Raw genomic sequence first — 13,922 nt, 5'->3', positions numbered from 1 at the left:
CCTCTTTTGAAGTGTTAATGTAACATTGGATTTCCCTCATTACATAACTTACTTATTAATTTCTTTACCCCCATAACTGCTATTTCTCCTTCTCTCCATTTATACCCAAATTTTCCCCCTTTGGAAGGGACAATAGGCTGGGCCACTGTGCTGGCCTAGATTGCAGACAACAATATTAGTCTAGTAAGTGCATCCCCCTCAGTCAGATGGGGTGAGATTATACAGGTGCAGGACTGATCAGCTATTTTTGCCCCCCAGACAATACAACTAACATTCACTGTTAACCCCAATTTTGCCAGATGGGGTGAAGACAAAGCCCACCCCCATCAGGCCTTTAAGAATTTTAACATAAAGTTTAAAAACATAGTTGTAGTTTCTTGCTTAGGAATCATCCCTGTTTCTAGCCATAGTCCCTGATCAGGTAGGAAATAAAAGTTGAGGTGATGTGGAGAAAAATAAAAAGGATAGTGGTATATGAGCATCACCTTCCCTTAGCAAGGATTGCATAGTCACACCAGCATCCTTCCCCAGAGCCACCAGAAAAACAGAGAAGTCTATCCACTGGGGATAGCTTTAGCCCCACTCATGTTCACACTGAATGTGAGCCCTTCATACTTTATCTTCTTGCTTTAGACAACTGACGTTTTAACTGCCCATTCCAATTCTCCATCGAGCTATTACTCTTGAGTAGGATATCTTACTGCCCACTGTTGGACATTATGAGCTGTCAAGTGTGCTCCTTGGTCTGAAGAAAGAACAGTCAGCTGTCTAAATTCGCATGATATCTTCTGTCTCTGTTCTTTTTCAGCACTCTGAGCATTTGCATTTACCAGTGGGTAAGCAAAACCCAGTCCGGAGTCTGTATCTATTTCTGTCAAGACTCTCTTGTAGCCCGTTAGGGCTACCAGAATGAGTCTGACTTGCCAAGTTTGTTCAAAGTCTTCCCACCAGGGAAATCTGCCACATGGCCATCTGCAGTCTCTGTCCCTTTTGCTGGCAGACAAAACAGTTCTTATTGGTATTCTGTGCCTCAGAGGGTGCAAGATAAAGATGTCTAGATTCAGTCCATCTCTGCATTGCTATTAACCCCCAGTATTCACCTATTTCACAAACCCAGGTGGCCACCTTAAGTGAGCATATGGGGATATCTGCCTGTCAAATCCAATCACCTTTCAAACCTGGAAGGGAGTTCTGATGGGCATCAATGTGTCCTACTTTAATGTACTCCTCAAATTTCCATAGGGCCATGCCCCATATGGGCATCTTTTAATAGACCAGTTTTCCACTGCTCTTCTGCCTAACCATATGGCCAGGCCAGGAACAGTGGATAAAGGCCAAATATATATTTCTTATGATAAATCACAACAATAGACCAGCGGACTCCTCACAGCATCATTCCTCAGTCCCAAGGTCCCTAGCCAGTCTGCCTTCTTGTCTGCACCTTTCAGTCTCCTTATATTTATTTTCTAATGTATAGGAGTTTTGCTGTATTTAGTAGGAGGAATAGGGAGAAGTGAGTCCACTCCATTTTGACCTAAAACCAAAGAATTAATATCATTTAGCCATCTGTAAGAGAAGACATCACTTTCTAAATGTCCTTATATGTAGGAACCACCAGAGACTGAGTGTGCAAAAGACTTGTTTGGTGGCAGACTTACTTCTGACATGATTGCAGAACGACAAGGACATTCAAACTTCACCCAAATGCAAGAACTCAGTTGGACTTCATCATCCATCAGGTGCAATCATTTTATTATATGCTTTTTGATATAATTAAATATGCAATTATTGTAATTATCTAAGGTTTTTATTCACCTTATCCAAATATAACTAATAATTCAGAAAGTCATCTTCCCTACTTCAAAATCTCATGCTAATTTCACCACTGATTAAAGTGCATTATCACACAGTATGATTTAAAATGTCAGTAATCTAAGACATCCTATGTCTTCTTCTCTAATAACCAAGCTTTTAAAATTAGAATAGACTAGGTTTGCTCCTCACATATGACTTTAACCCAGTGAAATCTGACTTCTAAAGCTACCATTCTTCTGATGTTCTTCTCACTGTCCTCCTGGCAAATAAATCCTTTTCTCTCCTCTCTTTTTTGTTATTCTGCACTCTTCACAGACATCTTTAGCCATAATTTTAATTTGTGATGATGATCCTTTAAATTTAACCAAAACCTGAGCTCTTTACTTGAAAATTCAGTTGCTCTTTAGATAGCATCTAGAAGACAACATTCATCTGTTGTCACCCTAGCCAAAAATCTAAAGGTCATTTCTCTCTCCTTTGTCCTCCATTTATAATTGATCACCATGCTCTACAGAGTCCATATTATAAGTATGTCTCATAATTCCCCTCTTCTTTCTGTAGTCACTACCTTTGGCCTAGGTTGGGAAATGAACTATTTTAGAAACTCTCTTGATGATAGTTTTGGGTTTTTGTCTTATATAACCTTTCCTGAAAATCCATACCATCTTCTAAGATGCAAGTTTTATCAGGTCACTTCCCTTCTCAACATTGTTCAGTGGCTTTCCACTGTCTATAGTAAAATGTAAAATCCCTTTGTATGGCATAGAAGACTTGTTCTATTTGTATCTCTTATAACCCTTACCTTCACTGCCCATTACTCTTTATACTCCAGAAATTCTAAAATATTTTAGTTCCTTAATCTCAATCACAAGATGCTGTTTCACATTTCTGCCTTTGCTTATGCTTGTTCTGCTAGCTGGAACTCTTTTTCTAATTTGCCTGACAAATGCTTATAAATTCTCCAAGGCTCATTTGAAGGCTCCACTGGGTGCTGACTTCCCCAGATAGGTTTTTTTTCTCTCTAATATTCCATTACATCTAACTCTATTATATCATTTTTCCTTTTTTATTTTAATTTTTCTGGATCCCATTTCATGAGGACAGAGACAGTATCTTTTCATATTTGTTATAGCTTTTCCAAATACATTGTCTGCACTTAGAAAATACTAATTAAAATATGTTGAATGAATGATTTATTAATGGATAAAAGTATGCCATAATTATAACTACAGGGTTTAGGATTTGTTTAAAAAAGTAGTTAGGGTAACATAATTTACCCTTATGCTCTTCTCTATTAAGGCTCAAAGGACCAAGAAAGCCATGGACTAGGAATCAAACATATTTTTAACTACCAAAGCATTCTTGCAAAGTGGAATGCCATAAAAGTTTTCAGGAGATTGCATAGAAAACTCTTTTTTCAAAGACCTCACCTGCTTTCTTTCCCCTTTTCTTTCCCATCTCTAATGTCTTCCTGGAATTTCAGAAATAATGTGTTTCACATATATCCTCTGCAGTTTATAACCTGAAAATCTTATGATTTACTATATCAACTTCACCACAATTTCATGAATATGTATGTAAATTTATAAAGAAATAGGGATGTTTACCTTAAAAGTTGCTTTGTGATAGTGCTATGTTTATGTGGTAATAGACATGGTTTTTAAAGCATTCAAATTCTGTGTCATTTTCTTACATAAATGTCCAACAAAACATGTATTTATCCAATTATTTAACCCATACATTTTACACTAAGGCAATTATTTTTCATAGCACTTGTCAGATAGAGGCATTTTTTTCATGTTTTTGGGATTGTACATGAATGATTCACCTATATAATTTTCCTATCAAAATTATGAATGTATTTATCTCAATTCAGAACTGTGGATTTGATTCCAGTTGACCAATTTAGAAATGTATGTAATGTGAATCTACAAAACAATAATCTCACCTCATTCAGTGGATTAATCTATCTGCCTAATGTGAAGGTGAGTCACTCACAGATTTTACTTTTTTCTTTCAAGGTTTTCAGTGTGAGTTGTAATCTTATTTACTTTGGGTTAAAATATATTTTTGTGTTATTAAAGAAATTATTCCTAAAATTTTTTTTCACCAAGCAAGAGAAAGTACTACTTTCCAAAATTATTTTGGTTGACCTCAGTGTTATGTGATTGTCTTATAAGCAGTAAATCTTCCTCTGCAGTAGGAGACGGGATAGAAGGGTGCCTCTACCGTGTGGGTATGGAATGAAATTGGAGGACACTGAGGTTCTCAAAGCAGCCTTATTGCCTCCTGTCTTATAGCTTTGGCTGAGCCATCTACAAAAGCCTTTTAAACATAGGGAAGTGGTGATCTCTCCAACTAAACAATTGTTTCATCTATATGGGGCTTGGAGAAATCAGGAGTGCAGATTGAGAAGCTTGAGCAGCTTTCTGGGGTCTCCATTATTTATTTGAAATATTGTTATTTCTTAGCAAGTCAGATTATTCAAAAAAACACATTCAAAGCTAAATACAGACAATTTGTGCCATTTTAACACTGATATATTATTATATTATGTTGTATAATCCATTACATCTTAATAGTTTTTAGGATGTTGATAATCTCAAACTAAAGATATATATACAGCATTCATATTTGAACATCTGATTAATAAGGTATTCTTTCTGTAGGTCTTATGCCTCAACTATAATCATATTGAATCAATCATGCCCAGACTAAAACCTCAGACTCACTTGACCAACAGACAGCTACTCTACCAGAAAGTGCCTTCCAGTGGCTATGGACAACAAGGAACTTCAAAAATAAACAGGTACTATTCTTTTTTCTCACAATTATATACAATTTTTGTTGGGAGTTTAAAAAGCAGTAAGTCACATTAGTGATAGCAGTAACGTACATTTTTCTTACTTGATATTTAATAGCTACATGCCAATAATAAATGTCACAAATAAAAAGATACTCAAAATAGCCCTTTGTCATTGCTTTTTCCCTGCTTCCAACATTTCATACCCATTATATAAAAAAAGAAAATGAAGAAATGTTGTATGATTAATGTGTTTTAAATTGAGATACAATTCACATAGCATAACACTCACTCTATGTACAATGCAGTGTTTATTTTAGTATATACACAAAGTTATACAACTACAATGCAACCTCCATCTAATTCCAGAGCGTTTCATCACCCCACAAAATAACTCCTTCCTTACCCAGTAGCATGAACTTAGGTTTCTTGTAACTTTTGTTTTGTTTGTGTTTCTAAATAATTCACCTGGTCACTTAATGCCCCAGCACCAATGGAAAAGATACTTTATAAAGAAAATGAGGACATACCTCCCACCTTCCTACACATTTTTGGTAGAATGTGAAGATATATATCCAAGACAAAATACTTTCATTCCAGTTATCCTAATGAAGAGCATTCCTAGTGTTTTCATCTATATTTATTGAAGTATAATTTATATATAATAAAACTCTCCAGGTTAAGTGTACAGTTTCATGGGTTTTGACAAATGTATTCAGTCACATAACCATTCCTTCAATGGAATTATTCCCATCCCAGAAACTTGTATCTTGTTATAATACCCTCCCCCCGCCCCCCCCCCCACACACCCTAGGTCCTGGAAACAACATTGATCTGCTTTCTATCCCTATAATTTTGCCTTTTTCTAAAATTTCATATGATTACAATCATATAGTAAGGAGTCTTTTGTATCTGGCTTCTTTCACTTAGCATAATTCTTTTGAGATTCATCTATGTAGTTGCAAGTTCAGTAATTCATTTCATTTTACTGCTGTGTTGTATACCATCATATAGATTATATGACAGTTGTTTATCCATTTTTTGTGTTCTTTAATCTATTTTAGGATATATTAAGATCAAAGACAATATAATCAACTGTTAATCTGTGAGAGCAAAAAAATATGGAGGGTATTATAGATAGAAAAATCCCCAGAATAATCTTATTTTTTTATTCATTTATTATTGATGAGCCATGGGGTTGTTTCCAGTTTGTGGTTAGTTTGATCAAAACTGCAATGAACATTTCATTTATACACATCATTTATATTGGGGGCTATTCATATTTTTCAACAACTTTACTGAAATGCAGTTTACATACCATATTTACTCATTTTAAGTGTATAATTTTTACTAAGTTTGTAACTGTGCAACTATCACCGCAACATACTTTTAGAACATTTCCATCACACACCAGAAATATCCATCATTGTCCATTTGCAGCCAGTTCCCTTTCCCACCTCTAGCTCTAAGAAACCATTAATCCATTTTCTGTAGAGTTGTGTTTTCTAGACATTTCCTATAAATAGAATCATATAATATGTAGTCTTTTGTATCTGACTTCTTACACTTAGCATAATGTTTCTGAGGTTCAGCATGTATTCATAGTTCATTCCTTTCTAAGGCTGAATATGTTAGGTATTCCATTGTATTGCTCTGCCACATGACGTTAATCCATTCAATAGTTGATGGACATTTGGATTGTTTATACTTTGAGGCTAGTATTAATAATGCTGCTAAAACATTTGTGTAGAAGTATTTGCAAGCACTTGTATTTTTCTCTTGGGTAGAAACCAGAGTGAAATTCTGGGTCATAGAGTAATTTCATGTTTAACTTTTTAAGAAAATGCCAGAACTGCTTTCCAAAGTGGTTGCACCATTTTACATTACTGAAAACAGTTTATGAAGATTCTCATTTCTCCACATCCTCACCAATACTTGTTACTGTCTTTTTTATTACAACCATTCTAGTAGATTTGAAGTGGTACCCCATTCATTTATAAGCATTTTCTGTCAATGACTTGGTTTTTCATTTTCTTAAATGGTGTCTTTTAAAGGAATTTAAATTTTGATAAAGTCCAACTTACCAACTTTTTCTCCTACAGATAGTGATTTTGGTGTTGTATCTAACAACTCCTTGTCTATCTAAGGTCACAAAGATTTTGTCATGTTTTATTCAAAAAGGTTTATGTTTTTTCTCTTACATTCAGGACACATTTCTCATACATTTGTGCATGTTATGAGGTAAAATGTTAGTTCTAAATTCATCATTTTACATGTGGACATCTATTTGTTTAAGGTACTACCTGTGGGGCATGTGGGTTGCTCAGTCGGTTAAGCAAGTAACTCTTGATTTCGGCTCAGGTCATGATCTCACACTTGTGAGATCAAGCCCCAAGTCGGGCTCTGTGCTGGGCATGGACTCTGCTTAAGATTCTCTCTCACCCTCATCCCTTGCCCATGCAAGTGCTCTCTCTCTCTCTCCCCCCCAAAAATAAATAAAATAAAATAAAATAAAATAAAATAAAATAAAATAAAATAAAATAAAATAAAATAAAATAATAAAAATAAATAAAATACTACCCTTTCCCCCACCAAATTGTCTTGTTACCTTTGTTGAAAATCAATTGACCATAATTGTAAAAGTTTATTCCTGAACTTTAAATTATATTCCATTGATCTGTCTCTCCTTTTGCCAGTACCAGACTGGTTTGATTACTACAACTTAAAAGTTTTGGTGTCATAGATTATAAGTCCTCCAACTTGGTTCTTTTTAAAGATTGTTTTGGATATTCTGAGTTCTTCACATTTCCTTATAAATAACCATCTTAGAATAAGATGTTTTGTTTTTTTTTTCTGGGGGGAGAAATCTGCTGGACTTTTGATGCGGATTGCCTGGAATCTATTAATCATTTTGAGGAAAACTGCCATTTTAGTAACATTGAGCCTTCTAATCAATAAACATTGAATATTTCTCCACTTATATAGATCTTTAATTTATCTCAGCAATGTTTTGTAGTTTTCTGTGTATGTATTTTATGTTGCTTTTGTTAAATTTCTTCTGAAGTATTTTGTTCTTTTTTATTCTATTGTGAGTAAAATTCTTAATTTCGTGCTCAGTTTATTGATGACATGTAGACATTCAGTTAATTTTTAATATTAATTTTTATCTTCTGATCTTGCTGAACTCATTTATTACTGCAATAATAGTTTTTTGGTGGATTCCTTAGGATTTCCTAAATACAAAATCATGTCATCTGAGAATAAAGACGGTTTTATTTATTCTTTTCCAATCTGAATGCATCTTTTTTTCTTGATTGTGCAGGCATTTGCTTTCATTTCAAGTAATTCTTGCTGTACTTTGTCTTTACTATATAAAAATAGTTTTTATTTTAAGAATAAAAAGTGATCATTATATAAAATACAAAGATAATATTATTTAATTCTGATATACTAGTAAATTTTTTTAAACTTCAACTTATAGTAAGTATATATCAGACTTTTTATGATATAGCTTGTTTTAAACTAAGTTTATGGGCTCAAACTTACATGTGTGTTTCAGAGATACAACAAACAGTGAAAATTTGCCTCCAATAATGCATAGTTTAGAAGTTCTTCATTTGGGCTATAATGGAATTTGTAATTTAATTCAGCTACAGCTTAATAGACTAAGAAATTTAAAATTCCTCTTTCTACAAGGTGAGTAGCAACACTGTCAGTGTGTTTATTATTAAAAATTGATTTGGTAATCCTGTTTTAATATGCAAATATTAGCATCAACATTTACGCAAAACAGATTGACAAAAATATTTAGTAATCGCTAATGGGTTTTTCTTGGGTTATTTACATAAATAATGTAAATGCAATATTCCAGGGCTAGAGAATACTGCATCTGTAGCCCTAGAAAATGCAATGTGCTGGCACTATATATGGTATTACATCATAATTTATTTTTATATCACAGTTCAGTTAAAAAACCAATAGAAAGTAACCAGTGGGAAATTCACAAGTAATTATTAAACCCAGAATTGGGCTAAGCACTAAGAAATATACAGAAACACTATATTATTTTAATTATATATAAGATCATTGCTCTAAAGCAATTTAAGATCTACCTGTGGCAATATACTGAAAGAAAGATGAATCAGTTCTGAGTAACTATGCATTTCTAATTTAAGTGCAATAAGGTTAGAGAAAAGAGAAATTGAAACATATATGGGACTCTTTGAAAGACTGATAGAACTTAGATGGAAGGTGAACATGACCAAGAGTTTTGCAAGTAGTGGGGAGAAGAGTCACAAGAGCACAACTGTGGTGTCTATGGACCAACACTTGAAAAGGGACCAACCTGATAAAAACAGAGTATGCAGTTCTCTGAGAGAGTTATGAAGCTTCTAAACATGATCAATTTGAAGTATAATGCTCATTTTGCAACTGAAAATGAGTAAGAGTTGTAAATCTTTAGAAAAGTAGAATGAGAAGAAAAAAACAGTTTGAAACATTAGTCTAACAATAATTATTTAATGGCATAGAAGAAAGGTTGGAGGATCCATCACTGAGACATGTAGGAAGATATCTCTATAGTTGATCTGAGTATGGTAACTTTTTTCTGAAAGACAGTCTTTTCTAGATCGTATTTTTAAAAATTTAATGCATCTTTTTGCCTATCAAAGGTGCTTATGAGTTGCTTCAAGACCATGGAGACTTAGCCTTAAAAGAACAAGAAACTGAGCACAACAATAACAAATTTTTTAAGATACACTGATGTACAAAAAAAAGCAAACAACCTAGCCCTGGAAAGTTTATTTTAATCTAAGAATATAAAAGGGAGTGTGTTCTCTTGCTGTGTCTAGCATGACAAATCAGAGTGGAGCAGCCTTATGCAGGAGGTGAGGCAGTTGACTCTGACAATAATGGCTACCATTAATTGGGTCATTAGGTAAAGTATTTGTTTGCATAGATTATCTCACAAAATCTACACAGCAATTCAACATGGTAAATAATTTTACCATAAAAAAACCATAATTTTTTATGCATTTTGCAAAAAAAGAAATTGAATCTCAGTGGGGTTAAATGATTTACCTAAGTTTGCACTAGTTAATGGTTTTCACCAGTGAATGGTGTGAAACACAGCTCTGTCTGATGCCAAAGCACATGCATTTTCTATCCACACAAAAGACATAGTAAGGGTCTGGGCTAGAGTCGTGTCAGTGGGAAGGATGAGTAAAAGGTGACTCCAAAATACATTTTAAAAGAAGGAAATATTAGGACTTACTGACTAATTAAACATATAAGGAGATGACAAATAGTTCAAGAGGTTTTCATGATTTCATTAGGAGCCTGGGCAAAAGGAGGTACTAAAGCTAGATAAAGTCATTGTGAAAGGCTGCTACTTTGTAGTAAGGAATGATCAGGTTGTGTTATGACAATTTTGAGATGTAAAAATGGAAACTTTTTCAAGCAGTAGTAATGGACCAAAGTCAAGACTAAAAATTATACCAAAGGAGGTGACAAGTGGAGTCATAAGTGTATGTGCTTACTTAGGAAGTAAACATAGAGAAAGAATAAAAGGCCAAAAGAGATGTGGAGACACCCCCTCCCCTTATATACATCCCACTAATCCCCTGACCCAGCATTAAGAAGGCTGGAGAAATAAGACCCAGTAAAGCAATCATATAAGAAATGTTGAAAGAAAACCAAGAAATGCAGACCTTAGGCCATTTTTTTTTTAAGTAGGCTCCACACCCAACGTGGGGTTTGAACTTATGACCCTGTGATCAAGAGTCACATGATCTACCGGCTGAGCCAGCCAGATTTCCCAAGAAATATAAACTCTAAATATCAGAAAAAGAAAGGATGAACAGCCTCAAAGTCAAATGATAGGAAGAATAAGGTCTTTGAAAAAAATACTGAAAGTAGAAACTGGGTTAAACAAAAAGAACAACATTGGTAATTGTCAGATCAGATTTGTAAACATGCAAAGAGCAAAAATCAAAGTGAAAACAATGTAGAGGGAAGTGGTTGGATGGGCAGTGAAGATAACAGAGGTTGCATACTTGAGGAGCTTGTCCCTAAAAAGCAGGTAAGAGGTCAGAAGGTGGCTAGTGAAGTTATGAGCGTATTTAGAGGTTTATAAAGAGGTGAGTTAGGTTAAAGACTGAACAGGAGGAGATGATTCTGAGATCAATCAAAGGGAGTACACAAATAAAGACAATGATAAGATGAAGCCTGGCCAGGGTCCACAAGAGAGAGATTATGAACCAAACTTTCACCTGTTATGTTAAATTTGCAAGAAGATGAGGAAGGTGAATCTTGGGGGAAGGGCAGAGTGAGGCTGTACGGTAGCAAGTTAGAATCTTAAGGATTAGGAGTCAAATTTATCTAAAACATAACTATTTAGTTGAATAAGTGTGAGTTTTTCAAACAATGGTTAATGTTCCTAGTTAAAGAAATGTAAGATCCCTGAAATCACATTCAGCATAGTTTGGGAGTTTTGTTTCTTAAATATGTTTAATGAGCCTTCTAAAATGAATCCTGGCCAAAAGTATGCTATGGCAGACATTATTCAGTACTAGAAGCTATCCCATAATGATTTTTATACCACTGGCCTCAAAATATCAAAGGTGACAGTCTAAATGCATAATTTCATGAAAGTAATATATTAACACAACTGAGTCTCTTTTCTCAATCTGACTTGCATAAACTTTCTTCATTTACAAGCAAGACACTCGTAAAGTTTCAAAGTCTGTGATTTAGTTCTGTGAACAATTTTATTGAAGGCTGTGATGTTATAAATTTCTCTAAAGAATAGAACAAAATAAGGTAAATTTGCCATAGCTCACCAATTCTGAGACACCTGCTTCTTATTTTTTAACATATCTGAAATCTGACCATACATTAATGGATAGCATGTCATAGTTTACCTAACCGAGTTTTTTTCTCTTAGTATACATAAAATACTGACCTATCTTGACAACTGTTATTGTCTTAAATTCAATGAAATATGTTACATTTCAAGAAGAATTCCAACATCATGGAATCACACGTTCAGTCATATGTTAGTTTGCTAGGGCTGCCATAACAAAGCACCACAGACTGGGTGGCTCAAACAACGTACTTATTTCCTCACAGTTCTAGAGATTAGAAGGGCAAGATCAAGATGTCAGCAGGGTTAGTCACTTCTGAAGGCCTCTCTTTTTGGCTTTTAGATGACTTCTTTTCAGATGGTTTTCCCTCTATGTGCATCTGTGTCCTAATATCTTCTTATAAGGACACCAGTCATACTGGATTAGAGCCCACCCCAATGACCATAGCTGCCTCTTTAAAGACCCTACCCCCAAATAGAGCCACATTCTGAGGTACTAGGGTTAGGACTTCCACATACAAATTTGGTGGCGGCGGGGAGGATGTCACAATTCATCCCATAACAAACAAGGAAGATGAATAGTGAATGAAATATAGTGTGGCATAATAGAAGCAGCATTGAGCTTAAAATGTAAAAGGTCTAGGTCAGGCCTGGTGTTGCCACTTTTGTGTCCCTGTGTAAGTCACTTAATTCCTCTGACTCCCAGTTTTCTGATTATTAAAAAATAATATTTTCCCTGTCCCATTTTGAGACTCTAGTAGAAAACACATTTAAAAGCATTTTGTCAAGCCAAGGGTCCTCTCATTATCATTATTATTAATAATTACAAAGCTATCGATTGCTACAGTAGAAATAATGGGTTGTAAAGGATTGAGATTTTATAGAATGTAATGTTTCATTCATTTTTAATTTTTTAATGTGGCTGTGGTGCAAAAATATGTTGAGAAATAAATAACAGCATAATTAAGGTTTATTCTTCCAACCTAACAAAACAAATTCATTTATTTTAAAAAATATTTAGCTATACCTATTTGAATACCCATTAGAAAAATCAGATATACTCAAGAAGTATATCTTTTGCAGTGCTTTTTTGCAGTACTTTTATACATCTACTTTTGTCAATACCAACTATTTTAGCACTTAATTACTGAACAGACAGATTGGGTCAATTCAGTACATCGTATACTTCACATCTTGATCTCTCAAACATAAAGGAAAAATTTTAGCAAATGTTATTTGATGATAATGCTACCTTCCCACAAACTGCACTTCTATTTCTCCTTGGAAATACGTTCTTTTTCGCATTTTACTTTTAAAAAAATCATTTGATAAAAAATATTTAAGGGAAGATAGGTAGACCTTTGTTCAAAAAGTTTGGGCTCACTTGACATTATCATAACTTCTCTTTCTTCAGGGAATGAAATCAGTCAAATTGAAGGACTTGACAATTTAGTAGTCCTTCAAGAATTGGTAGTGGACCATAACCGCATTAGAGCATTTAATGACAGTGCCTTTGCCAAACCAAGCTCTCTGTTGGCACTTCATCTGGAAGAAAACAGACTACGAGAGCTGAGCAAACTACAATCTTTGGTAAAACTTGAGAAACTCTTCCTAGGATATAATAAAATCCAGGTAACATATTTTTTTGTTATGAAATTATAAGACTTAGCTCCTCTGAACATAAAGCTTCCAAACACATCAATGAAAACTTTGCTACTGTGTTACTTATCATTTATATGCCATGTAAATACTCCATGAAGCGGAGACATATAGTCTGTGATGCAAAGATGTCCACTCTGCTCCTAGATTTTAAACCCAACCAACCCTACATGTATCCACCTACTAAAAACAAGTTAGCTCTAAATGTTCTAAGGCTCCTCCAGCAGTCCTAAGAGATCTCTTTTGTTCTTGACTGCTCTTGTTCCAAGCTATTTATTTCCACATCTCAATCCCAGACTTCCTCTGGTTCTTTAAACTTGGCATATGTCCTTGGTCTACCTGATATTTGACTCAATTCCTGATAATGGACCTTGACCTGACTTTAATATTCCATCTCTACTGACTCAAGACTTTCTCATGTAAGGTCCTGCTTTAGTTTTACCTGTTCAGATTTCAACCTATCTCCAATGTCCTGTCCCAGTGAGCCTGACCAGACTCTCTGCCCAGACACAGTATGCAGATAAGAGGGTTGAAGGTATATATAACCTTATACAGCCCTAACATTTCTCTTAGTGCTTTGGTGATGATCTGTTAGCCCACCTCTTACCAATTTTACTGCTTTTGCCTATACCTCTAAGACAACCTCAAAGACAAAATAAAATGTGGATTGTCAGCCAAGAACAGAGACCAAGTATATCTTCCCCACATTTGATCAGTATATAGCATAGTAACTGGTACATAGTAATTATGCAATCAATATTTGTTTGTGGCTCTACTTGCTAC

General features: G+C 34.6%; 1 protein-coding gene across 1 annotated transcript in view; it reads left to right on the top strand.

The window, feature by feature from the left end:
- LRRC9 (leucine rich repeat containing 9) overlaps positions 1-13,922 on the top strand; it is a 106,496-nt gene that overhangs the window by 71,622 nt on the left and 20,952 nt on the right. Inside the window, exons 23-27 of the mRNA XM_047080142.1 lie at positions 1,609-1,739; positions 3,692-3,800; positions 4,485-4,624; positions 8,178-8,314; positions 12,895-13,112. Of these exons, the coding sequence (XP_046936098.1) occupies positions 1,609-1,739; positions 3,692-3,800; positions 4,485-4,624; positions 8,178-8,314; positions 12,895-13,112 (735 nt within the window). The remainder of the gene's footprint in view (positions 1-1,608; positions 1,740-3,691; positions 3,801-4,484; positions 4,625-8,177; positions 8,315-12,894; positions 13,113-13,922) is intronic.

The sequence above is a fragment of the Lynx rufus genome, unplaced genomic scaffold (assembly GCF_022079265.1).
Source record: "Lynx rufus isolate CCGP_SWC_20201006 ecotype Redwood Valley unplaced genomic scaffold, mLynRuf1.p SCAF_17, whole genome shotgun sequence".
NCBI lineage: Eukaryota > Metazoa > Chordata > Mammalia > Carnivora > Felidae > Lynx > Lynx rufus.
Note: the sequence above shows the minus strand (reverse complement) of the source record. Positions and strands in the feature narration are given on the sequence as shown.